Genomic DNA, 28,000 nt, shown 5'->3' with positions numbered 1-28,000 from the left:
TTATCAGAACATGAAACTAAAGGTTTGAGCAGGAGATCTAGGTTTGGCCCTGGCTTACTTAAAGTGGCATCTACAAACAGTTAGGGCTCGCAAACGCAGCCCGTTCAGTCACTCTTCAGCATTTCTCCCAAACGTTGCAGAGAGTCTCTCTCTACTTTCTCTCTCTCTCTCTCTCTCTCTGATTTCTGCTCAATTCGTTTCGCTTTCGATTTGATTTCTCAAGGGATCACTCTCTTATTCTTGCTTATGTTTTTATTTGCTGGTTTGTTGTAGTCGAAGGAGAAAATGGCTTTAGCCTTCGATGAATTCGGCCGGCCGTTCATCCTAATAAAAGATCAGGAGCAGAAGACCAGGTTAAGAGGTTTGGATGCTCAGAAGGCCAATATTTCCGCGGCAAAGGCGGTTGCTCGCATCCTCCGTACATCACTTGGCCCCAAGGGCATGGACAAGATGCTTCAGAGCCCCGACGGCGAAGTCACCATTAGTGAGTTCTACCACTTCTTCTTTGCCCATCTCTTGCAACTGATTTAGTAACTGACACTCATTATCCTTCAGTTGTTTCCTGCTTCGTTAGTCCTGATCGGTTAGTGAACCACACACATCGCTCACTTCTGGGTTTGGTTTTTTATCTATCATTTGGTCGAGGCATATATGTTGAAGATATAGTTTGGATTATTTGTAGAGGATGAGCTCATAGTCATGGGATTGGTTAAGGTGTATTTATTCTGCTGTTATTTTCTATTAGAAAACGAGATACTAAGTTGAGGACAGTTTTAGTGGAAAATGAGATCGAAAAGTTGGATCTGGGACTTATGCCAGTTAATGTGCTGGTTTGGTCAATGATAATTTGTACATGTGTGTTAGAGCTATGCTTTTATGCATTCACAGAATTATTTAGAACTACTTTAAGGGGCTAACTCTTCACCTTGTGCATGCGTCTCGCCGTCTCCTTGGAAGTCTTCATTACAAATTCCATGAGATGATGAATGCTTGATCCATTTTTGAGGTTTTCTCATCTACCTACCTCAACTCGGTTTCCTAGCTACAAACTGGCAAACTTATTTCTTATTTATACTACTTGTATGACTTATTATTATATGTTTCTTTATTGCATAGTGTTGATTTTATCTGCACTAGAGATAAAGATAAAACGTTGAGGCTGCCAACTTATAAAATCTTGAGAGACTTAAATGGGATATTTGTTTCTAGATCTCTATCCCTACACGATGTTTAGGGCTGCAAATAATTCCGATCAGATCCGTTCCGAATCCAAATTCAATGCAATAAGAGCTGAATTCGGATACCTCCATTGATTCCAACAAACCGGATTGGATCAAAAAAGTTGACCCGTTAGTTATAATATATATATATATATATATATATATATATATATTGTATTTTGTATTCTATATTCTATATTATATATTATAACATATTATTATATCATATCTTGAAAATTTGACGGATTCTTATTGAAACTGGATTGATCGGATTTCTTATTGGATCAGATCAGATACACCATTTACCGAATCTGATCCAATCTGTTTGCAGCCCTAACGATGTTGAATGGTCCAGTGGGCTTAGATATTTTTAGGGTTAGGGGGCTGGAACCAGATGTTTTATCCTCTTCTGATGTTATTCCTTCAAATGGGGCAATATATCACTGTCAGACTTTCATTACTGTTGCTCAACAAACTTTCTTACTGTGTTTTACCTCACAATTTTTTATTTCCTCTCATCATGGTTACAGTTTTTCAGTGACCCAGGTTTATGTTTGTTTGATTTGTTTCCAAGTGAGAAGTGTTTTGTTTATTTTCATGTTGGAGATTGGAAGATGCATGCTGAGCCAGAAAGAGTGTTTGTATTATATGGAGACTTGGGGTAAACAGATTCAAGAAGATACATCAGGTTGATAATAAATCACCCAACAAAGGAAAGACCAAGACTTTCAACCTAACCCTTTAAATGAACTAACTGTGGTAACCACGAGAGTCAACCTGAAAGCCCCCACTCCAACAGCAAAACAATGAGCCCAAGCCAAAGATCACAAGGAAACTCCTTCTAAAATACACAGAAATAAACAATCCCACCGAACCCTCCCTGCCCCTAACCTTATATCAATGAAACACCCTGAACCCAAAATCCCAATTTCAATGAGAAGCAACATCAAGCTTTACCCATTTCCCCAACCCATCTAGTGTCTAAAACAAAATTCTCTCTTCTTTTCTGAGAGGCTTTTTTATCTTCTTCCCCCCCTTCATTGGCCCCACCCCAAATAATCCTACCTTTAATCTGGCAAAAACTTTTGAAACTTGCACTATTTGTCTGGTTTTCTTTATTCTGAATCTTCTTATTGTGTTAGCATTTTTCTCCATCATCGAAGAAGCAACCCTGTTAGCATTGATCCTTTATAACTCAAATATCACATTATTTTCGAATAATTGATCTGCACCCAAGTCTTCTCTCTCTGTAGTCCCCTCCACTCATCGGCTCCTAAAACCATATTTGTCATTTCTTCTCCATATTCCAAAAACTCCTGCAAAACCCTAAGGATCATGGGATGCTTGCAAACTTGTCACTTTTCAATTATAGTTAATGGGACAATGTATGATTTCTTTGAAGGATTCCGTGGGCTTCGACAGGGTGACCCCCTTTCTCCTTTTCTATTTACCCTGATTGCTGAAGCACTAAGTAAATTGATTTCAAGAGCAAATGGTGTGTAGTTATTCAGGGGATGGTCAGTTGGGAGGGATTACATTTTAGTAACTCATTTACAGTTTGCAGATGACATTTTCATTTTTTGTGATGGAGAAAGTAGGGAGGGAGTGGAAAATCTGAGGATGGTTATGAATCTCTTTGAGAGGATGTCTAATTTGAGGATGAATTGGTCTAAGAGTTTACTGGTTGGAGTCAACATTGAAGAGGATGAAGTGAGATTTATGGCAAGTTCCCTAGGTTGTGAGAAAGGTGAGTGGCCAATGAAATATTTGAGTTTTACCCCTTGGAGATAACCCTAGATCTACTAGTTTTTGGTCTTCGGTGGTAGAAAGGATAGAGAAACGATTGGCGGCGTGGAAAAGAAATTATATGTCATTGGGGGGGGGGAGAATAACCCTAATTAAATCCACTTTAGCAAATCTCTAGTGTACTACATGTTAGTGTTTAGGATGCCACAAAGGATAGCGAGGAAAGTTGAAAAAAATCATGAGGGATTTTCTCTGGGAGCCAGGGAAAAAAAGAAGGATCATTTGGTTAGATGGGAAAAGGTGAGGAAATTGAAAGAGGAAGGGGGTTTGAGAATAGGTAATGTTAGAATGAAGAGTCAAGCTGTTAAGGGCCCGAGAATAGGATCTCGTCACGGGTCGGTCCACGGGGAAAACCTCCTGTTTTCCCTTGTTCCTCCCTTTTATTGAAGAACCGATCTTGGCGCCTTAATGGTGATTTGTTCAAGAGATCACCAACTCTGCTTTTCTCTTTCTTGACTGAAATTTTCGATGCCTTTATTGAATATTATCAGCTCCTTAAATAGGAGATTACAAGAGATAAGAGTCCTACTTTTAGGAAGACTCCCTACTAATCTATACTACTGAACAGATAAGATAAGAACACTGAATAGATAAGACTCCCTACTAATCCTACTACTGAAAACAGATAAGATAAGAATGCTGAATAGATAAGATAGAACAACTGTATCTAGCTGGAATTAGATAAGATGAGAACTGAGAACACCCAATTACTGCTGCTGCCGGCGGCGATACTTCTTCCCAGTAAACGCGTCCACATCATTACTCCCCTCCTAGACTAAGAGCTTGTCCTCAAGCTCGAAACCAGGATATGTGTCTTGGAACTCAGTCAAGGGGATCCAAGTGGCTTCGGCTGATGGTAGGCTGGCCCATTCCACCAGGACTTCGAGAACACCCTGGTTGATTCGGGAGCGAACAAGAGCCGGAGGTTGGGGAATGAGTTTGCCCTCTTTCAAGGGTGGTAAGGGGGGAACTCGATCAGGAGGAATACCCTTAAACGGCTTGAGCAAGGAAATGTGGAAAACATCATGGATCCTACTGCGCTCTGGCAGTTCTAGCTGGTATGCAACCGTACCAATCCGTCGCAAAACCTTGAAGGGTCCATAAAATTTAGGAGCAGCCCTGTGACTCAAGGAGCATTGCCGATAGGGCTGGAGCTTCAACCAAACAAACTGTCCAGGTTCACATGACAGTTCCCGATGATGCTGGTCAAAGGCACGCTTCATGCGTAGTTGTGCCTGCTGTAAGCGAAGAGAAACTTCAACTAGAAGGGCATTGCGCTCTTGTAGGGAACGATCAATCTCCTCCAAACGAGTAGAACCGGGTTCATAGGATAACAAACGAGGAGGGTCACGGCCATAGACGACCCGAAAGGGTGTCATTCCCAGGGAAGAATGATAGGCAGTGTTATAAACAGTACTCGGCCCAAGGAAGCCAATCAACCCACCGTCGCGGTTGATCTCCAACAAAACAATGGAGATACATTTCGATCGTACGGTTCACCACCTCCGTTTGTCCGTCTGACTGAGGATGATAAGCGGAGGAAAAAGCTAAGGTGGTGCCATGTAACCGGAACAATTCCTTCCAGAAGGCACTAGTAAAAACTGGGTTCCTGTTGCTGACAATAGATTCCGGCAACCCGTGTAGACGGAAAACTTGCGTAAAGAAGACGTGGGCGACTGAAGTAGCATTGCATGGATGTGACAGAGGGATTAAATGGGCGTACTTAGAGAAGCGATCCACCACCACGTAAAGAACTGATTTTCCGCCAACCTTGGGTAGTCCCTCTATGAAATCCGTGGAGATATCAGCCCATATCTGTGCTGGAATCGAAAGGGGTTGAAGAAGGCCCACCGGGTGCAGGTTCTCCCATTTCTGCTGTTGACACGTGGAGCAATTTTGGATAAAGTCCCTAATAGAAGCCTTCATACCCTGCCAATGGAAATCGGCTTGGACACGGTGCAGTGTCTTCTGAATGCCTTCATGGGTGGAGTTATGAATGCTGGAGATGATGGAAGGAATTAAAGAGGAATCTGCTGGGAGATGTACCTGACCTTTATACAACACCAACTCGTCATGAAGGGACCAATTGGAGTCGGCAGCTCCGGACTGAACTTTTTGAACAAGGGTCGTCCACTCTGGTGATTGTGGCATCGCCTTCCTGATGTCGTCTAACAAGGTGATTCGGGGATGGGAAATTCCACAAAGGAGCATAGTGTCCTCGTCACGTCTAGATAATGCATCCGCGGCGCGATTTAAGGATCCCGCCTTGTAGTCTACCCGGAAATCAAAGCCAAGCAGCTTGCTAACCCAATGTTGTTGAGGAGAAGTGGTAAGTCGCTGCTCCAACAAGTACTTAAGGCTATAATGATCAGTTTTGACGACGAATGATCTTCCCCATAAGTACGGTCTCCAGTGTTGGACTGCTCTAGCTAACCCAATCAACTCGCGTTCATAGGCGGGTAATTTTAAATGTCGGTCGGCAAGTTTACGGCTGAAGAAGGCAGTCGGGTGCCCTTATTGCTGTAATACGGCTCCGATCCCTATTCCGGATGCATCGCACTCGACTGTGAACTCGAGATCAAAGTTCGGTAATTGCAGAACTGGGGTGGAGGAGAGGGCATCCCTTAAACTTGCAAAAGCCGCATCGGCTGCGTTGTCCCAATGAAAGGCATTCTTCTTTAGCAGGTTGGTTAATGGAGCAGCCAACAGGCCATAATTTTGTTCGAACTTGCGGTAATATCCTGTCAACCCGAGGAACCCGCGGAGAGCCTTGGCGGATTGGGGCTTGGGCCATTCCTTGATTGCCTGAATTTTGGAACTGTCCACCGTTACTCCTTGCCCGTTGATGACGTGACCCAAGTAAAGAACCTGGCGCTCCCCAAAAGAGCACTTGGATCGTTTAAGGAAGAGCTTGTGGTGGCGCAAGAGTTCAAAAACAGTCCGCAGATGATGCACATGTTCTATCCAAGATTTATTGGTAGACTAAAATGTTGTCAAAGAACACTAAAACAAATTTGTGAAGGTGGAACTGAAATACCTCATTCATCAGGGACTGGAATGTGGATGGGGCGTTTGTGAGACCAGACGACATAACTAAAAACTCAAAGTGGCCATGATGAGTTCAGAAGGCGGTTTTCTCAACGTCTTCGGAAGCCATTTGGACTTGAAGGTATCCTGACCTGAGGTCTAATTTTGAGAAGTACTGGGCACCATGAAGTTCATCCAACAACTCGTCCACAATGGGAATAGGGAATTTATCCTTGACAGTCTGGTTATTGAACTCTCTGTAGTCAGCACAAGGCCTCCAAGTACCATCCCGCTTTGCCACCAACAGGACAGGCGAGGAGAAGGGAGAACGGCTAAGGCGGATGATCCCCTGTTTCATCATTTCAGCACATTGCTTCTCTATCTTGTCTTTCTGCAGATGTGGGTAGCGATAAGGCCGGACGACGACTGGTTCTGAACCCGTCACCAGAGGAATCCGATGATCGCAAGCTCGGGAAGGAGGAAGTCCCTTGGGTTCTTGGAACACATCTGAAAAATCGGCGAGGAGCCTTTCCATAGTTGCTTAGTGCGTTGCTTCGCCCTGGAGCGCATGAACCTATGGTTTTTTTGCCTTTACCCTATTACCCTGCCAGGTTATTTGCTTCCCATTCAAGCGGAATGTCATCGTTAGGGCGCTGAAATCCCATAGGATTGGGCCTAGGGTAATCGACCACTTTACCTCCAAAACTACATCAAATCCATCCAAGGATAGCACAAACAAATCAACAGAGAAGGATTCAGATTCGACTTGTATTTGGACGTCCTTACAGATTCCCGGACTGTGAACCCTTTCACCGTTTGCTACGGCTACCTGCAGTCGTGGTCTGATTTCCATAGGCAGTTTCAACTGAAGGGCAGCTTGCTCACTTAGAAAATTGTGTGTGCTTCCTGAATAAACGAGGATCCGTACTGGTTTTCCCGCTACCCGTGCCTGCAACTGCATGGCCCAAACCGGAGAAGGCAGTAGGATTTGAGTTGGGTCCATCTGAGCACGGGTTCCTCCTGTTCCAAACGATAAAACCAAAGCTGCGCCTCCTCCGTCAAGTGGAATGCGGCTAGGCTTACCTTGTCTCTGTCCTTTGTCCGTTGGTTGTGGAAGAACTGCTCACATCGGTACAGCCACCCCAAGGGATCACTGGCGCCGTTGTAAGAAGGGAACTCCAACTTGATGTATTTGGGAACGACCGCTGCTCCCTGGGTGACGATCTGCTGTTCGCCAGTTGACTCCGCCATGTCTGGTTGGCAGCCGTTAGTGGTTGCAGCCCCTTTTGGGTTCCTCTCCTTGTTAGAGAAAAATAACTCCATCAAGCGCCGTAACTCTCGGACATCGTCCTTGATTTCGCGTACCTCCGTGCTGTTCTCCACGAGCCTGTGCTCCAGTTCGTGGACCCTGGACGTCAACTGCTCTAGATCACCCATAACGCCTTGCTCTGATACCAAGCTGTTAAGGGCCCGAGAATAGGATCTCGTCACGGGTCGGTCCACGGGGAAAACCTCCTGTTTTCCCTTGTTCCTCCCTTTTCTTGAAGAACCTATCTTGGCGCCTTAATGGTGATTTGTTCAAGAGATCACCAACTCTCCTTTGCTCTTTCTTGACTGAAATTTTCGATGCCTTTATTGAATATTATTAGCTCCTTAAATAGGAGATTACAAGAGATAAGAGTCCTACTTTTAGGAAGACTCCCTACTAATCTACTACTGAACATATAAGATAAGAACACTGAATAGATAAGACTCCCTACTAATCCTACTATTGAAAACAGATAAGATAAGAATGTTGAATAGATAAGATAGAACAACTGTATCTAGCTGGAATTAGATAAGATGAGAACTGAGAACACCCAATTACTGCTGCTGCCGGCGGCGATACTTCTTCCCAATAAGCGCGTCCACATCACAGGCTTTGCTGAGCAAATGGCTCTGGAGGTTTCCAAATGAAAATGAATATTATGGCACAAAGTGGTTGCAAGCATTCTGATGAGTTCCGCTCACCTCGGAAGCCCCTTCGAGGGTGGCTCAGCCTCCTGAAACAGAAGATGATGGGAGAGAAGAGGAGGGAAGTAGGAAGAAGAAAGGATTCATAGAGAGAAATAAAGAGATATTTATTCACACCCTTTTGTTATATGATTATGGCCTTATATAGCTGGCCTACAGGTGTAATCATGGAGGGAATATCCTCTGGTTGCAGAGTAACTAACTCTGGAAGATATCATGGAGAGAATATCCTCTGGTTGCAGAGTAACCAACTCTGGAAGGTTTTGAGTGTAACTATGGGGCTTTGTCGCGTGTCCTTTCTATCTCCTTGTGAATTGCTGATGGGTGGCTCAGCCTCCTGAAACAGAAGATGATGGGAGAGAAGAGGAGGGAAGTAGGAAGAAGAAAGGATTCATAGAGAGAAATAAAGAGATATTTATTCACACCCTTTTGTTATATGATTATGGCCTTATATAGCTGGCCTACAGGTGTAATCATGGAGGGAATATCCTCTGGTTGCAGAGTAACTAACTCTGGAAGATATCATGGAGAGAATATCCTCTGGTTGCAGAGTAACCAACTCTGGAAGGTTTTGAGTGTAACTATGGGGCTTTGTCGCGTGTCCTTTCTATCTCCTTGTGAATTGCTGATGGGTGGTGGTCTGCTCCACTCCCTTAGTTGGGTAAGGAGGGAGTGTTTTGGTCCCAACAATTCCTCCCTCCTTAGTATTGACCTTGACCTCAAGGTCTAGGTTTGGAAATCTCTCGTTCAGCCTTAGATAAGGTTCCCAAGTGGCGTCCTCTGGAGGCAGCCCAACCCATTCTACCTTGGCTTCTGGCACAACCTGTCCACCTCGCCGAACCCAACGGAAATCCACAATTCTGATAGGCTTCGTGTCAATGTCCCCTTCTTCAGTGAATTGGGGTAAGTTGGATGAGATAGACGTATGATTTCCCACAACCTTCTTGAGAAGTGAGATGTGAAACACCGGATGAAGCTTTGAGGTTGTAGGGAGGTCCAACCTGTAAGCAACAAGGTCCACTCTCTCCAACACCTTATAAGGCCCATAATACCTGGGAGCTAGCTTGTGCCAAGCCCGTCTTACCATTGAGAGCTGGCGGTAAGGTTGGAGCTTAAGGTAGACAAGATCACCCACCTGAAACTCTAATGGGCGGTGGTGAGAGTCATAACGGGCCTTCATTCGTTGTTGGGCTTTTGTCAAGTTGGTCTTAAGTAGTCTAAGGATCTCGTCTCTCGCCAGTAGGTGGGTCTCTACTTCTGCCACCTTGGATGACCCATATTCATAAGGTAATATGGGAGGGGGATCTCTGCCATATAGAGCCTTGAAAGGTTTTATTCTTGCAGCCGACTGATAAGTCAAGTTGTACCAGTATTCTGCCCACGGAAGCCAGTGGGCCCACTGTCTAGGCTTCTCCCCTATGAAGCATCTAAGGTAGGGTTCTAAGCATCGATTAAGAACTTCAGTCTGTCCATCAGTCTGCGGGTGATAACTTGTGGATGGGTGCAGTTGGGTTCCTTGCAATCGAAAGTAATCCTTCTAGAATGAACTCAGGAAGGCAGGGTCACGGTCCGAGACAATGGATCTTGGGGTTCCATGCAGTTTTGTGACGTCCCGTATGAAGATGTCAGCCACCATTACTGCGGTGTAAGCATCGATTAAGAACTTCAGTCTGCCCATCAGTCTGCGGGTGATAACTTGTGGATGGGTGCAGTTGGGTTCCTTGCAATCGAAAGTAATCCTTCTAGAATGAACTCAGGAAGGCAGGGTCACGGTCCGAGACAATGGATCTTGGGGTTCCATGCAGTTTTGTGACGTCCCGTATGAATATGTCAGCCACCATTACTGCGGTGTAAGGGTGAGGCAATGCAGAGAAATGGCTGTACTTGGTGAGACGGTCAACCACTACCATGATAACCTCCTTTCCTGCAGAACGGGGAAGACCCGTAATGAAGTCCATGGAGAGGTCTTCCCACACTTGCTCTGGAATCTTGAGAGGTTGTAGAAGGCCAGCGGGAGACTGTGAAGAGTATTTCTGTTGTTGGCAGGTTTGGCATTCGGATACATAGTGCAACACATCCTTGTGCATTCCTACCCAATGATAGTGGCTGCTGAGCCTCTTTAGGGTCCGTAGCACCCCTGAATGTCCCCCCAACACGGAGTCATGAAACAACCTTAGCAGTTCAGTTTTGTGGGCGGAATTTTGAGCAACAACAAACTGGCCCCTAAAGAAAAGATCAAGCCCCACAATTTGGTAACCCGCAACCTGGGAAGGGTCACGTCTCCACTTATCCTTAATGTCCTGTAGCTGCGGATCAGACCTGGCTTCTTGCCGTATAGCTTCAAACAAGGGAAAACTGGGCTGAGAGCAGGTTAGTTGGGCTAACTCTTCTACCTGTGACAAGGCATCAGCTACTCTGTTTACGGGCCCAAGCTTATACTCTATGAGGTAGTCAAAGCCCATTAGTTTACTAAGCCATTTTTGCTGCTCCGGAGTGTGCACCCTTTGTTCTGCTATGTACTTCAAATTTCGTTGGTCTGTCCTTATAATAAATTGGCGTCCCAATAGGTATGCACGCCATTTCTGTACTGCCATTACCACAACCATCATTTCCTTGACATGAGTGGACTGATTTTGGTGAGCTGCTGAGAGAGCCTTGCTGAAATAAGCAATGGGCTGCCCTTTCAGCATCAAGACGGCCCCTACCCCTACACCCGATGCATCACACTCTATTTCAAAGGGCTGAGAGAAGTCCGAAAGAGTGAGGACTGGAGGGCTAGAAACTACTGTCTTCAAGTCTTCAAAAGCCCGTTGGGCATCATCAGCCCAACCGAAGGAATCCTTCTTTAATGGACGCGTTAGAGGGGCAGCCATAAGCCCATACCCCTTAATGAAGCGCCTATAATAACCGGTAAGCCCAAGAAAACCCCTTAGAGCCTTTACAGTAGTGGGCTTGGGCCACTTTTGGATGGCGTCTATCTTTTTTGGGTCTGCCATGACCCGCCCTGTTGCAACCACATGGCCTAAGTACTGAATTTGTCCTTGTCCAAAGGAACATTTTGTCATTTTGGCATGTAACTGGTGCTTCCTTAGAGTTGTGAGGGTGAGTTTCAGATGTTCCATATGGGTGTCCCAATCCCTGCTGTATACCAGAATGTCATCGAAAAATACCAGAATAAATTGCCTTAGGAATGGCTTGAAGATGTCATTCATGAGGGCCTAAAAGGTGGAGGGGGCATTGGTGAGTCCAAAAGGCATAACCAGAAACTCATAATGGCCATCGTGGGTTCTAAAGGTCGTCTTGTGGATGTCAGCCTGGTGAACCCAAATCTGATGATACCCGACCCACAGGTCTAATTTGGAGAACACTCGTGCTTCTCCTAACTCGTCCAACAGTTCATCAATGAGGGGTATCGGAAACTTGTCCTTCGTTATAATCTGATTCAAGGCCCGGTAATCTACGCAAAAACGCCAACTACCATCCTTCTTCTTCACTAGGAGTACAGGGATGAAAAAGGGCTGGTGCTGGTCTGTATATGCCCTTTGTCCATTAGCTCTCTTACTGCCTTCTCAATTTCCAGCTTCTGGAAGTAAGGATATCTATATGGCCTCACATTGGCTGGTTTGGAATCTAGTAAGAGGGGTATCTGATGGTCATGGGCCCGGGGTGGAGGTAATTGGTTCGACTCCTTGAATATGTCACCAAACTGATCGAGTATTGATCGTAAGGCCTCGTGTTGGACTTCCGTGGGGTGGTCACAGCCCTGATTGTCCAGAATTGGGATTGTGGGCCGAATGCCTAAGTGCATAAATAAGGGTTGTCCAGCATCCTTGGAGGCCCGTATCATGGAAGCTAAAGTGTCACCTTGGGGACTAGGGGGCCGCACCCCTTGTAAATGACAAGTCTGACCATCTTGGTGAAAATCCATTGTCATTTTGGCCCAATCACAAAGTGCAGGACCTAGGCCACGTAACCAATGAATCCCCAAATTAATATCAGCCCCCGAGAATTCCAATGGGTGGAGATCCACCACGAAATTATGGCCCTATATGAGGATCTTTTCCTTTTTACATACACCATTACATAACATCTGACTCCCATTAGCCACATGGATCGAAAAGAGAGGAGTGGGTTGTATAGTCATACCTAGTTGCTTTGCCAAACGACAAGTGATGAAATTTAGGGTAGAGCCACTGTCAATCAAAACCATCACGGTCCGGCCAACCAATCTTCCTTCTACTTGCATGGACTGAAGAGGGTTGAGGCCCATGAGAGCGTGTAAGGAGATCTCGGCTCCGACAGGTTCTGGTTCGTCTGATATCAGTTCATAGTCTTCTAAGTGCTCTGGTTCTTTCCCTTCCGGCTCTTCCTTTGTCTGCAGGAGAAACACTCGTTGGACCCGACACTTATGGCCCGGTCCAAACTTGTCATCACAGTTGTAACATAGGCCCTTCTCACGTCGGGCCTGCATCTCGGTGTTAGACAGTTTTGTATGCCCTTAGCTTCAATCATTTTGATGTACTTTTGTTATCTAGTGGAAATAAATAAAGTGCATGTTTGATTCATGTTGTTTGGTTTAATTCTGTGTAAAACCCTAAAACTGGACATTTGTAGAGACTCATGTTAGTTTTAAATGTTCACAGCCGTTGGATAAGTCTGGGGAGATTTATCCTTCCAAGGCTGATACTGGTGTGCCACCAAGTGTTGGGATGGCCTGTCTCAGCCATCAGGGTAAGACCCGAGGCACATACAGCATGGGATTACTTGAATCCTTGAACCGGACCAGATTTCCAGTCTTGCCCTGGACCTTGGAGATAGATGGGCAAAACTGGAAAGTTACACCTGACCCCTAGACTCGATTATGACACTTCACTAGGTGCTGGATCAGCCTGCCTTTGATATGCCAATCAGTGAGATCCTTAGTGGGGATCAAAACCTGGGTATGTTGGGGCAGTTTGAGAATTCATCTGAGTGGGTGGTCATAGTGACAGAATCAGCCACTTTGTCGGACAAAGGGTAATGATCGGGAATGCACTCTCTCTGATGGAAACCAAACTGCCGGCAGTTGATTTCAATCGTTGGAATTTTGTTTTTGCAAAATTAATATATTTACATATATATGTACGGTTTCAAAATGTTTGCAAATGGTTTTAATTCCCGGGATCCATGTGAGAGGAGAGTGCGGCACTGTTCCTTGCAGCCGAGGGAGAGGTCCTCTCTTGTCGGGCAGTGCTTGATCATTAAGGGCTGAGAGGTTAAGTGTAAGACCATTTAGGATAATACCTGATGGGCTAATCTTGCACCTGCCCACAGTCCCTGGGTTTTTATAAGATGGCTTGGCCCAGGGACCACTTAATGTAAGTGTTGGGCCCATAGGGTTCATACGATGGACTCAAGGGGTTCATTGAGTTTTTCAGTGAATTCGGCTGGGCCTTGTATTAAAGGCTGGGCCGAACCCATGTGGCTGGTGTGTAGATCAATGCTTGGGTCCCACGCCATACAAAGAAGCCCAACTGGGCAGCAGATTGGAAACTAATTAAACACTGAATACTTAATGGGCCAAAAGCCCATTTCGAAGTGGGTTGATATGATCACCCATCAATGGGGCGAATTTGAGATTGAAGTTAGCAAAAAGGATTGGGCTCTTAGCCTTATCCACTCTTAGAGACCAAATTCAAATCAGATTTGAATCTGGTAACCTCCTGATAAGATCAGGAGTAAGCTAACTCTATCTGGGAAAGGGATTAAGATTATCCCCTATCCAAATACTAATTTGGATTGGGATAACTCCTAATTAGGAGATTTCTTAATCAAGAAGAAAAGAGAGGAGATTTTCGAATGAACCAAGAGAGAGAAATAAGTTTTCGATCCAAGAGGTTTTGGTAAGCAAGAAAGGTTCCTGCGAATTGAGATTAGATCTCATTCTCTCCAGAAAAGAAAACAGTTCAGCCTTTTCGTTTCTGGAAATCTCCTCCTGCCGCCGCCATCTGCATTGTTGCAAGATTTGATCTTTGCAGAAAAGAAAGTCAAGAAACCAGTTCTTGACATCAGTCTTGCAAGAAAGACTGAAAGAATTCAGTGTTTAGTACATCCAGGGGGTTCTTGTGAAGGATCCAGTGTGTAGGACGCACCCTGCTGGTTCTGTTCCATCCACAGCTGTGTCATCTTCAGCAGGGACAGATCTTGGAGCATTCTTTGGGCGTGAACACCAACTTTGGGAGATACTGCTTCTCCGGATCAGGTATAATCCTCCCATTTATCTTTGGTACAGATCTGGTTTGATTAGGGTTCAAGTAGATCCTTGAATATTGTATTCTAAATTCAGGGAATATGATTCCCAGTTGGGAGAAGGTAGGAAATTTTTGAAATTCGCCCCACCCATTCCGCAACCTTTATGGCGTCCATTAGATGGATCCTACCATTCTTTCACTCGGCCCATGAGAGGCGTTTGAAGGGCATAGTGGGCCTGGGCAAAATGGGCTTTTGATGATCCCCAGCCTGTTTCATGGGCTGATGATCGACCCGTGGGGTAGTCCTCACATTTGGATAGGACAGCTTGCTGGCTCTACCTAGGTTGGCGATTTTCTCTTCTTGCAGGCGAGCCAATCCCACCGCAGCCATGACTATCGCCGGACGGAGAGCCCTCACCTCCAGGCGGATGTCCTCTCTGAGGCCTCCCACAAAACATCCCACTAAGGCCTTCTCCGGCCAGCCATGAACCCTGGTGGCCATTCTCTCGAACTCGAGCTGGTATTCTGCTACCGTCCCAGTCTGCTTCAACCGAGCGATGAGTTCGTCGTAGTCCACGAACACCGTCGGCCCAAAACGGATGCACAGAGCTTCAGTGAACTCTGCCCAAGTTACCTGAGGATGATTTTGACGATACCACTGGAGCCATAGAATCACGTCTCCTTCTAGGTGAATGGAAGCGATGGAGACACGCTGGTGTGCTGGTGTTTCGTGGTATTCGAAAAATCTTTCTGCTCTGAAGATCCAAGGAATGGGATCTCCACTGGAATAATTGGGAAAGTTGATCTTAGTGACTTTTTCGGTGGGGTAACACCCTGTTCTTTGGCTGCTGGAAGCAGAGGCTTCCGCCCCTACTGGGTGACTAGCCTCGCCGGATTGTAGCTGAGAGGCGAAGCTGGAGACAACCATTTTGAGTTCCCTGAGTTCGTTCAGCACCTGGTGAAATCCAACCTCAAGCTGGTCGACCCTATCATCCATGGTAGAGGAATGTGTCTGCGGCATCGTGAAGCCTGTGATCTTGATAGCCTGGTTTTGATACCAAATTGATGAGTTCCGCTCACCTTGGAAGCCCCTTCGAGGGTGGCTCAGCCTCCTGAAACAGAAGATGATGGGAGAGAAGAAGAGGGGAGGTAGGAAGAAGAAAGGATTCAGAGAGAGAAATAAAGAGATATTTATTCACACCCTTTTGTTATATGATTATGGCCTTATATAGCTGGCCTACAAGTGTAATCATGGAGGGAATATCCTCTGGTTGCAGAGTAACTAACTCTGGAAGATATCATGGAGAGAATATCCTCTGGTTGCAGAGTAACCAACTCTGGAAGGTTCTGAGTGTAACTAACCATGGGGCTCTGTCGCGTGTCCTTTCTGTCTCCTTGTGAACTGCTGATGGGTGGTGGTCTGCTCCACTCCCTTAGTTGGGTAAGGAGGGAGCGTTTGGGTCCCAATGCATTCATGGCATGTCGAGCAACGGATGGGATGCTAGATGTCTCCATAGGGCTATCTTGGCTGCTCCCTGGAAGGCCATCCATGATGTGCTCCCTACGTTCCTTAATTTTATCAGGTATGATTTGTCTTCTGGTAGTAAAATCAGATTCTGGGAGGATTTGTGGATTGGGGATACTCCTCTAGGGGAGAAATTTCTTTCTCTTTGTGATCTGTCTAGTTTCAAGGGTAAGCCTATTTCCGATTTCCTAAACCATCATTCTCACCTTCCAGGATTGAATTGGAACCTTGGATTTAATGGGAATCTTAGAGAGTCTGAACTGCTTGCAGTATCCGAGTTGTTATGATTGCTGAATTCAGTTTTCTTGGGGGAGGCTGGGTCAGATTCTAGAATTTAGGGTCCTTATTCTGATGGATCTTTTTCTTGTAAATACTTTCTACATTCGATGGTTGCCACACAGTCTTCTCTTCAGTTTCCAATCAAAGAAATTTGGTGCCCTCCTATTCCCCCTAAAATCAGTGCTTTTTGTTGGGAAGTCTTTCATGGTTGTATTAATACCTTTGATGTACTTCAAAGGAAAAAACCAAATTGGTGCTTGTCCCCTAATTGGTGTGTCCTTTGTAAGTTGAGTGGTGAGACTGTTTTCCACCTTTTTTTATCATGTTACTTCCCTTTTTGGGTGCAGGTGGTCCTCTCCTGACAGGGTGAAATGTTTATTCAACCCTAATGGTTTTAGCGGTAAGACGAGGAGGGGAAGGATTCTTTGGAAGTGCACTAGAGCAGCAATACTTTGGACCATTTGGGAGGAAAGAAATGATAGAATATTTGAATGTAAAGAAAAATGCAAGGAAGCTTTGGTTGAAACAATAACATTGAGGGTGGCACGTTGGTAAAAAGCTTAAAGCTGTTTTCAAATTTTAAAGTTGAAGACTTATTCAGGGTTTGGGAACTTATTGCTGCTTCATCGTCTATGAGGCGACAAGTGTGTGAGACCTGGTCCCCTCCAACAGAGGGTTGGAAGAAGCTGAACTTTGATGGGAGTTGTGTGGGTAACCCAGGCCCCTCAGGTATTGGGGGGGCATTAGAAATGAAAATGGTTCCATTATTGCTCTGTTGTCCGGTCCTGTGGAGGAGGGTGATGTGGCTAGGGCAGAGCTTCTAGCTGCAGTATATGGGGTTGAGAAGGCCAAAGAGTTGGGGATTAATAGACTGATCATCGAGGGAGACTCAAAAACTGTGATAAAATGGTTGCAGAAAGGGGAGGGAGTGACCTGGCAGCTGAAGAATGATTTCCGAAGGTTCAAATGGATGTCAAGGAATATGTCAATTCAGGTGGGTTGGGTTAGGAGATCGGCCAACAGTTTGGCTGATAGCTTAGCAAAGCAAGGGGTTCAAAGGACAGATATGTTTTGGGCACATTTGTAATTCTGTCCTGGGTCAGCTTCTATGCTGATATCTTTGCAACTTGTTGTATCCTAAAGCATCTTAATTAATGAAAAATTTCAGAGTTATTGATAAAAAAAAGAAAATTTCACTTGTTGTTTCATTTTGTTAAAAAACCTGTACAAAATAAAAAGTCTCCCATTTGTATTTTCCTCCCTGCATGTAAAGCCCCTTCGACCATCTGAAAAAATGACTCAATTGCCTCCCTACCCACTAGGAAAACCACGTCCCTTTGCAATTCTCTAATCTTCAAAGTAGTTCTCCCTTTGAATCTGTATCTCTCAAAGACGGAAACTTTAGATTTGACTTTCAAGACTCTACTCCACACTGCCATCATGAACTTTGGTGGGAACCCTTTGGTGTCAGCTACATGAATTCAGGAGGTCCCACCAAACAATTATCCTGTTTGTCTTATCTAGTGCACAATAAGGTCATCTTGAACAGAATCATGCTTCATGCAATCTAATTCATTGGAATTAGTTTGTCTCTGTACATCTGAATCAGTTCCAAACATGCATAACAATATCCTCTGCAGAAGCTATTACTGTCAATGTTATTTATGACAGTTATCCTGTAATCTAGCCACTATCATTGGGTCATGAAGCAGGCAGCTTTTAAATTGGGGCTATTAAGAATTGGGTGGAATGAGAGAGAAATCATTTTAGGTTGTTTAAAAAATTTATTATGTGTTTGTTTGCTTATAATCTGTTAGTTCATTTGGTGGTTGCTTTGTTACCACCCTGTTGGCTTATTATATGAACTGTAGCAGTTGAAACTTGAGATTATTTATAAGCCAGCGTTTTGTTAGAATGTTTCTTTAAGAATTTTTTCTGATCTTTATATGTTAATTTGCTTCACTTGTCATAGCAAATGATGGTGCAACAATCTTGGAGCAAATGGATGTTGACAATCAAATAGCAAAGCTGATGGTTGAACTATCCAGGAGTCAGGACTATGAAATTGGGGATGGAACAACTGGAGTTGTTGTAATTGCTGGTGCACTTTTAGAGCAGGCTGAGAAACTATTAGAGTGTGGTATTCATCCTATCCGGATTGCAGAGGGCTATGAGATGGCTTCAAGGGTAGCTGTTGAACATTTAGAGCATATTTCTCAGAAGTTTGAATTTGGCACTACCAACATAGAACCCCTGGTTCAGACTTGCATGACTACTTTATCCTCGAAGATGCAAGTATCTCGAATCTTATTCTCTCTGGTATCTGCTTTGTTCCTTGTTGCAGAACCATCATGTGTAGTAAATTTGCTTACTTATTGTGTGTGTTGAGTCTAATGGAGTTTTTTTCTTTAGTTTAAGGTATCATTTGCATTGTTTATTTTCTTGAAATATCACATTAAATGCTTGTATGGCTATAGATACATTCTTGGGAATAGAAGGAGCACCATATCCTTTGAAAAGTTATTTTGTTGAATGCAGATGGTACAGAAATAACATGAAGATTTCTATACCATCTGCATATAATATATCATTTAAATTGAAGACTTGCTGGATTTTTTATTGGTCATTGAGACTTATCCTTTTATCGAGACTTCATTAGATACTTATCCTTTTTCACTTCTTATCCAAGGGTCACAAAATTTATATAAAAAAGAATTGGAGTACCTGCTATGGTGGGTGCACAGTGCACAATGTAAGAATTGATGCAATTGCTTGAACATATTAACAATTGCAACCTGCAATGCATAGATCAATGATGAATAGATCCCCTTTTTAGGTGAATAGATATAAGGTACAAGAACAATGAAGTTGGGAAATTTAACTGTGATTTTTATTATTAACATTCTGCCAGTGCTAACTATTAGCAGAATACATATCTTAATTCTGGTATTATTTAATAAGTTGAGAATGTTAGACTATTAATATTTTATTTAACTGAGTTGAATGATTCAACCTCATCTTGCAGTGTAAATCGATGTAAGCGTCCTTTAGCTGAGATTGCTGTTAAAGCAGTTCTGGCTGTTGCAGATTTAGAGAGGAAGGATGTTAACTTAGATTTGATTAAAGTAGAGGGAAAAGTAGGGGGGAAGTTGGAAGATACTGAGCTAGTTTACGGTATTGTTGTTGACAAGGATATGAGCCATCCACAGATGCCCAAGCAAATTGAAAATGCAAAAATAGCAATTTTGACTTGCCCATTTGAGCCACCCAAGCCCAAGACTAAGCATAAGGTTGACATTGACACAGTGGAGAAGTTCCAGACTTTACGTCAACAAGAGCAGAAATACTTTGATGACATGGTTCAAAAATGCAAGGTAGAGATCTAATTTGGAACTTATGAAATTTCATTGTTTCAAGATGAAACCTTTCATGGCTTCAACTAGAAAGCCAGAATGTATGACTTGTTGCCCTTTCATATATTCTGCTTTGCTTGCTATTGGTCTTCATGTTTTTATTTTATTTTATTTATTTCTTTTGCTTTAATGATGGCATGATGCCCAACTTCTTTTCTGATGAGCTAGTAATTATGAATGCTTATATAAAGTCTCAGGTCACTTGATTTTAATGTTAAATTACCATTTTTTTACTTGACCTTTTACTGGTGCCTTACTTTTTAATTTGATTTCTTGCAGGATGTTGGTGCTACCCTGGTTATATGCCAGTGGGGGTTTGATGATGAAGCAAATCATTTATTGATGCATCGGAACTTGCCTGCTGTACGATGGGTTGGTGGTGTAGAATTAGAGCTTATTGCAATAGCTACAGGTTTGCATAAAGTTAGCGCTTGCTTCTCTGGTATTAGACTATTATTGGAGCTAGCACATGCTGGCCTACTTTTTGCACTGGGTGTTTGCTGATTGTTTGGCTGTTCATGTAGGTGGAAGAATTGTACCAAGGTTTCAAGAGTTGACACCAGAAAAGCTGGGGAAGGTACATACATATTAAATGATTGGCCTTAGATGAATATGATTGACATTATTCATTAAAAGAAAAAAGGTACAATAATGAAGAACTTTCATGTCAGGAGTGCAGGACTTCTACTTTGTAGAAGGCATATATATAGTGAAAAGTCTATATCACATAAAGTTATATAGTATTTATGATCTGTGGATGGAAATCCATGTCCTAGAAAAAAGCTTTAATTTTTCCTTTTTTTGATCAACAGAAATATTCATATGTTTTATTAACATGGTGTATGAAGACCCTACTGTTCCACATTTTGTGGGATGGAGGTAATAGAAGCTTCATCTCTGGGCTGACATGCCCCCAGGCCCCAGGTCTGGACTCACCAGATAATGTCTTGAGATCCCCTGCCTAGACAGGCATTTACTTGGCTGGTTGCTGTTCTTGGAGACCACCTGGATTAGCAGGTTGGGTTTTCTGATAGAACTTTTATTTCTCTAATCATAGATCTGACAGTCAAAGAGCCATTTGATCTATTACTGATAAAAAGAAGGGCCATCTGACCTTAGGGAGTGCCAACCAGTCACTATTTGACATTTTCCTTCCATCATCAAGTCATTCAACCCCAGAGATAAAAGCTAGTTTCAAGCCTTGCCTTGGGAAAGAGCTACAAGTTTGGATTTAGAGATACCCTTCATCGGCAGGGACTGAGAAGCTAAGTAGGATGTTTCCAAGATGATCTCTAAAACCCCATCAATATGGTCCTGTTTCTCTAGGCAGCAGCCATCAAAATTTGTTTGCCCATCTCTAGTTCCACCCAAGGAAGATTTGCCAACATTTTGTGCCTCACTCTCAAAGATTCTAGCATTCCTTTCATGCTAAATGCCCAATAGAACTTTTGCTCTTGTGTGAGTCAGGCTTTGTCTCTGTCCCAGAAAAGGCTAAAAGCAATTATTCATCTATTGTGCGGCAGACTGGCAAATCTTGATTTCGTTTTAAATTGATTCTTTTACATTGACTGTCTGTGTTGGACAACATTTCCCCATGGCATCTGTTCTGCGTCTTTGGGGACTTCTACTTCCATATAATCATGGGATCATCTTGTTTCCTACATCATTTTTTTTTTGATCAATAACACTTTCATTAATTCATCAATAGAAGATTTACAAAAGGAAGACAAACACGCTTATCTTCCAAGAGCAACAAAGAACCTCAAGAAAAGGAAAAAAGAAAGAGAAAAGAAAGAAAACACACTAAAGTTACAGCTTGGCCCAAAAAAGTGAATCCCTTTCTGCCCCTTGTTTAGCTAAACCGTCAGCTAGGGAATTAGCCGATCTTTTAACCCAACGTATCTTAACTTCCATCTCCCGCGCCAGCCACTTGAATTTCCTCATCTCATTATTGTACTTTCATAAGCCATTGTGATCTTTAAGCAGCCACCCTATCACCACCTCTGAATCCCCTTCAATTAAGAGTTTCCTGATGTTCAACTCCTTAGCTTTTTGGACTCCTTCCATAACTGCAAAGATCTCAGCTCTAAGGGAGTCACCCATTTCAATTGGGCCTGAGAACATGGCAGAAATGACCCCATTTTCATCCCTAAAAACACCCCCAATCCCCGATTGTCTCGGATTTCCCCTGCTACACCCATCAAAGTTTAGTTTCACGAATCCACTAGGTGGAGGGGTCCAAGCCACACTCATTACTGACTTAGTTTGTGTGCAACTTGCAATTTCACCCCACTTCCTCAACATGTCATCCACAGTGTAATCTGTGAAAAGCTCCAAAGATTTCAGCCACTATACTGCCCTAATATGAATGATAGCCCTTAGATCTGTTGCTCCTCTCTGAGCTTCTAAGAATATCCTGGAGTTTCTTTCTTCCCAAAGTGTCCAACATATTGTAGCCCTTAGTCCTCTCCACATTGTCCTTCCCCTTTTTATCCACCACCTAAAAAAAGAAGGGGAAAAAAGGCCTTGCAAGCTGATGGGGGGTTCTAACAACAACCAAATAGGGACAAAGCCCATTCCCAAATTGACCTCGCAAAATGGCAAGACACCAGTAGGTGAAAACCAGTCTCCCCATCCGCTTTACAAAGAACACACCACTGAGGTGACAAACAATTATTGGGTCTCTTCTTTTGGAGTAAATCACCAGTGTTGATTCTTTCCAGATAGGCTTCCCAACAAAAACTACCAACCCTAGGAGGTATTGCTCTGCACCAAACCTCATCAACAGGAAAAGGAGGGAAGGTAGGACTGGTGGACTGACTTAAGACTTTGAAGAAAGAAGCACAAGTAAAAAATGCCATTGGGAGAAGGTGTCCAAATTCTAGAGTCCACCCTAGTGGGGTCTAAGACAACGTTATCAAGAATTGCAATAAGACTCAAAATAATGTCAAAGTCTGAGTCCCTCAAATCCTTTCTTAGACCCAAGTTCCACCCAATCCCAGAAATGGAAGAGGACGGGGTGGTAAAAGACGAGATTGGCTCATTTTTCAAATCAGAAAGAGCAAACAAAGAAGGAATCTGATCCTTTAGAGGGGCACTCCCCACCCAGGTTTGTTCCCAAAATTTTATGGAGTTACCGGAATTCAAATCATACCTGATATTAGGGGAGAAAACTGGTAGTAGGTCATGAATGGCTTTCCAAGGAGAATTGCTTGTGGTCCTAGCTCTGATTCCAGCGTCCCATCCATTATGCTCCAGCCCATGAATACTTGCCACTATTCTAGCCCAAAGCTTCTCCTTCTCCAAGGGGAATCTCCACAACCACTTTCCCAACAGAGTCATATTCCTTCTCCTAATATTCCCAAGCCCCAAGCCACCACATGTCTTACTCCTACAAACTATCTCCCAGCTCACTCTATGATCCCTCTTTTCCTCTCCCGGTTCCCATAGGAAATCTCTCATTAACTTCTCCAATCTATTAGCAACCTTCACTGGGATTTTAAACACCGACAGGAAAAAGATAGGTAAATTAGCAAGCGTGGCCTTAATAAGAGTAATTCTCCCACCAAGAGAGAGGTAGTTCTTTTTCCATGACACCAGTCTTTTTTCGAACCTTTCCACCACCGGGTTTCAAAAGCTCTCTCTCATGGGATTATCCCCTAAAGGCAACCCTAAGTAGTTCAAAGGCCAACCCGAGACTTCACACCCCAATACTTCAGCACTCTCCCTGATCTCTCCCTCCTCCAAATTCACCCCCACAACACAACTTTTCCCAAGGTTAACTTTCAATAAGGTTAGGCCTATGCCCTAGTTAATTACTTGGTACATCATCAAGAATTGGTTGGGACTGAGTGCTGGACACTGTAGCAGCCCCGTGCAGATAAGTTGTATCAATTAACAACCATTGCAACCATGGCCATTTGATGGGTTAAACTTGTCTAAGACACCCCCTATTCAACTCATCTTATTATGTGTGGATTTTCATCTTTATTTTCCATTAGAGAACTAACATTGTCTTGGGAACCTGTGTTTATGTCATGCTGTCAAAACCTGTAAAGTTAATCTTATCCACTTCTTTCTTCTCCATGCAGGCTGGTTTGGTCAGAGAAAAATCATTTGGTACAACAAAAGATCGGATGCTTTATATTGAGCAATGTGCAAATTCAAGGGCTGTAACCATATTTATTCGTGGTGGTAGGTTTATACTTGTTTTCATATTTCTTGTTCCTTTTACATAGAGAACATTTTAAAAGGCAAAATCATGATCTCTTATTTGCTTTTGGTAAATCATATTTCTTGCAGTCCGAGTGTATGACATTATCTTTTTGGAATTCTTACAAGTTCTTGTTTAGTCCTTTTAGAATGGTGGTGAAATGATTAGTATTAACTATTAAAACATTTTGATAAGATGGCACTAAATTTCCAATTACAATTGGTCTATATGGGGTGTGGGTCTGCCCTTAGCTCATATTGTTTACATTAACCATGAATTAGCTTAGCATTTGCAAGCGAAGGCTCCGCAACTTATGCTTGTTGATGAGATTATCTGGGCTAAATAGATGAGAAAAGGAAAAAGAAGCTGGAATTGTGGAAAGATGTCCTAGGATCTAAAGGATCTTAAGATAAGTAGAACTAAAGCAGAATACATGTAATGCAAATTTAGTAACAAAACAAGTGAGAGTGAGGGCATTAGAACTCAAGACCAAATGATAACAATGAATTAGCTCTAGGATGTATTATACCTGTACAAACTCAAGTATGAATATGGTCATCTGCTTTGTGCACACCAGACACATATATGGAAATTGAGTTCCTTTTGTTTATTGTGCATAGACAATAAATGGAAAGGAAAACATACTTGATTAAATTGAAAATTTGGGTAATCTGAAGAATTAGCTAGATTACATCAGGAGAGAAGGCAGCCTTAGTAAGGGACAAGTTTAAAAGATGTGAAATTCCTTAGGGAGGGCATTTGTTTTCTCAATAGATGTCTTCATGAAGCTTACTGCAAGTCTATAACCACCTCCATATTACCAACTAGGATGTAAAAGCCACCACTATATTTAAAGAAGGGATATGATGGAGTCATGGAGTGTAGATGGGAACCTCACATTCCCAAGGACTAAGAGGAATTCTTGACAGGGGCGACTCAAAAGTTAGAATTTGCTGGCTGTATGCCAAAGACTTAGATTGAGGAAAGCCATAACTATAGAGACTTCATATATATATATATATATGTATGGTAAGGAAAACTGTAGGGGCTTCATAATTGAAAGGGAATCTCGTGCTTTAATTGATTGGTTTAAAAATGACAGTCTAGGGACTTTGATCTCCATTGAAAGGAAAGCTTTGCTCTTGGTTGGCACTTGTCAGCACCCAAGGAGTTCAGAAATATAGCTTATAATAGAGTTTTGTCTTTGTGTGCACATGGAAAAACCCCTTTTTTGGTAGAATTAACAGCAGAACTCTGTGTTGTCAAATTTCTACAGCAATACCATATTTTACCTTTTCAAAAAAGGGAAAAAAGTGGGAACCCTAACTAGGGAACCTGATGCATCCTTTACATGGGTTCAAAGAACTACAAACAGGTTTGCACATGCTTTGGCTGTGCAGTGTGTTAGTAGAAGTCATCTGTTTTGGATGACCATTAAACTAGAAAGTGGGGTTCTAGGATTATAAATACTGAATTGATGGGGATGAATGGTTGGGATTGAAATCTTGGGCAGTGCAAAGTACATGTTCTGTTTGTGCTATTAATTATTTTTTCAGATGCCAATAAATTTGTTCTGTTACCAATTAAGAAAGAGGAGTTGAACTGCTACTGGGTGTTTCAATGTCCCAACATTTGCACTTAATCCATATTCACAATCAATAATTAAATTATGAGATGTTTGTATCTGGGGGATTATATCTATGATTGATTCTCTTGCTAACCACCAACTAAATAAAGATCTTTGTGAGTTTGTTTGGGTTTCTTTTAGTTCATAGGATAGACAGTTTCCAGATAGCCTGGTAGATGATAAACTTGTGATGCTGCTAACCAGACAGATATGTGGATATTCTTGGTGTGGTTTGCTGAGCTTGAGTATTAGTTGTATGTATATTAAAGGACAAGGCATGAGGCTAGGTGCTTCGACCTTCACATGCATGGGACTCGAGCCTCAACAGATCACATTTTTTATTCCTTTTCTCAATAGGAAATGGCCTTTATAAAAGCCATAGGGCTTCATTTTATTCCAATATAGAAAAGATTGGACCTGCAAATAATGAATCTGCTGTCTGCTGATGTTTAGGTAATAAAATGATGATAGAAGAGACAAAAAGAAGCCTCCATGATGCCCTTTGTGTTGCTAGGAATCTGATCTGCAATAACTCTATTGTATATGGTGGTGGTTCTGCTGAGATTTCTTGCTCAGTTGCCGTAGAGTCAGCTGCTGATAGATATCCTGGAGTTGAGCAGGTAGTGATGGGTTCCTATTTGCTTCTCTTTTTTTCTCAGTGACACATCTTTAGGTGACTTGTCCTTTTTTTTTTCTTTATTTCTGCAGTATGCTATCAGGGCGTTTGCAGATGCTTTGGATTCTGTCCCTATGGCACTAGCTGAAAACAGTGGCCTCCAACCTATTGAAACTTTGTCAGCAGTCAAAGCTCAACAAATCAAGGTAAGCAATTAAAATGCTCATAATTCAGTGTATAACATTTTGATACTCTATACTGCACCAATGTGGTATATTTGGATGACTTTCAACCTCAAAACTTAATGTTCTCTGCAGGAGAACAACCCATGCTGTGGAATAGATTGCAATGATGTTGGAACAAATGATATGCGTGAACAAAATGTCTTTGAGACACTCATTGGAAAGCAACAGCAAATCTTACTGGCTACTCAAGTCGTGAAGATGATTCTGAAGATTGATGATGTTATCTCCCCTTCTGAATACTGATTGATGAGGTACAGGCCTCAGTCATCGATTCTGAAGTTTTACTTTGCCTTGAAAGATTTGTGGGCTTTATGCTGGTTGGATATTGCCTCTTGGATTTTAGGAAAGGGGAAAAGAGGAATGGTTTATTGCTCAAAGAAAGTAAGCTGCAGTGTATGGTTTTCTAGGTGTGGCTGCTGCAATGTGCTAATCAAACCATTGATCTGTAGCCTTGTCATTTGGGGCATATTCAGTGATTTCTTGACAGTGTACGAGTGGTTGGTTCTTTTTTTTTCCCGCCGCCTAGGTTGGTGCTTCTGAAACTTTTGTTAACTTTTTGTTTCTGCAACTCAACAATGTCCGGGCCAATGTGTGATTCATCCAAGTGCAGAGAGTGGATGTGCCATCCGTGAGGTATTATTTATGGTGTACTAAACTGGTTCGAGTCTTTTACGTGTAGGTTGTTTTTTTATTTTCTGTTCCTTTGCCCACTGCTTAAAAGAATCACTATTCGCAATGCCCTCGACTGAGCGAGAACTTTCTTTCGTGTGGAATCTGAGTTTGAGGTGATCACTCTTCCCTCCCCTCCCTGACTCCATGGTAACAATTCCCAAATGGGGTGTTTCGGTTGGAAATAAGGCTCTGTTTGGTTCACAGGAATAGGGGTCTGGAATCGGAATTGGAATGGGTTATTCCGATTCCAACTGTTTGGTTGGGCGGAATCGGAATCCCATTTCCATTCCAATGGGAATGGGTTCCCCCATTTGAGGGAATGGCCATTCCCTGCCCCTTGGAAATGAAACCCATTCCTGCTAATTTTAGGGTCTGTTTGGTTTGCAGTTGGAATCGGAATCAAAATCTTCTGAAATCGGAATCGGAATGGTCCATTCCTATAGTCTGTTTGGTTCAGACAGGAATGGGAATGGGAATTAAAATAAGCAGGAATGGGATTTCATTCCCAAGGGAGGGGCAGGGAATGGCCATTCCCTCAAATGGGGAATGCCATTCCAGCAGAAATGGGAATGGTATTCTGATTCCACCCAACCAAACAGTCGGAATTGGAATCAAAATCAAAATCCTCCAGAATCGGAATGGTTCAGACAGGAATGGGAATGGGAATTAAGGCTCTGTTTGGTTGACAGGAATAGAGGAGGGAATGGCCATTCCAGCAGGAATGGGAATGGTATTCCGATTCCACCCAACCAAACAGTTGGAATTGGAATAACCCATTCCGATTCCGATATCAGACCCCTATTCCTGTCAACCAAACAGAGCCTTAATTCCCATTCTCATTCCTGTCTGAACGGAAATGGACCATATGGGCCATTCCGATTCTGGAGGATTTTGATTTTGATTCTGATTCCGACTGTGAACCAAACGGATCCCAAATTCTATTGGGGGGGGGGGGTATATCCATATTCGTAGATTAGCAATTGAATAGAGGATTTTACAAAATTGTAGCACGAATATATTTGATATTGTCTCAAATGTAGGATCTGTATCTGGTCTATCCCATTAAGACAGACCACTAATTACTCCTTCCCGTTGATAAAATCATTAAGGATGC

At 43.0% G+C, this 28,000-nt stretch overlaps 1 protein-coding gene across 2 annotated transcripts; it reads left to right on the top strand.

The window, feature by feature from the left end:
- The first annotated feature begins 2 nt into the window (after nt 1-2).
- Nucleotides 3-26,910, top strand: LOC104593014 (T-complex protein 1 subunit epsilon-like). Of its 2 annotated transcripts, none has more exons than XM_010252629.2 (10): nt 3-143; nt 274-484; nt 18,073-18,391; nt 19,126-19,474; nt 19,793-19,925; nt 20,038-20,090; nt 23,605-23,707; nt 25,807-25,973; nt 26,062-26,175; nt 26,287-26,910. In XM_010252629.2, the coding sequence occupies exons 2-10, from the start codon at nt 286-288 to the stop codon at nt 26,455-26,457; spliced, it is 1,608 nt and encodes a 535-aa protein (XP_010250931.1). In that variant the 5' UTR covers nt 3-143; nt 274-285; the 3' UTR covers nt 26,458-26,910. The 2 variants fall into 2 exon arrangements, with proteins under 2 accessions (XP_010250931.1, XP_088756755.1); XM_088900629.1 differs by having other exon boundaries at nt 52-133.
- Nucleotides 26,911-28,000: the final 1,090 nt, after the last annotated feature.

The sequence above is a fragment of the Nelumbo nucifera genome, chromosome 3, assembly GCF_055504915.1.
Source record: "Nelumbo nucifera cultivar China Antique chromosome 3, China Antique-T2T, whole genome shotgun sequence".
NCBI classification, from domain to species: domain Eukaryota; kingdom Viridiplantae; phylum Streptophyta; class Magnoliopsida; order Proteales; family Nelumbonaceae; genus Nelumbo; species Nelumbo nucifera.
This window is presented reverse-complemented; position numbering and strand designations above follow the sequence as displayed.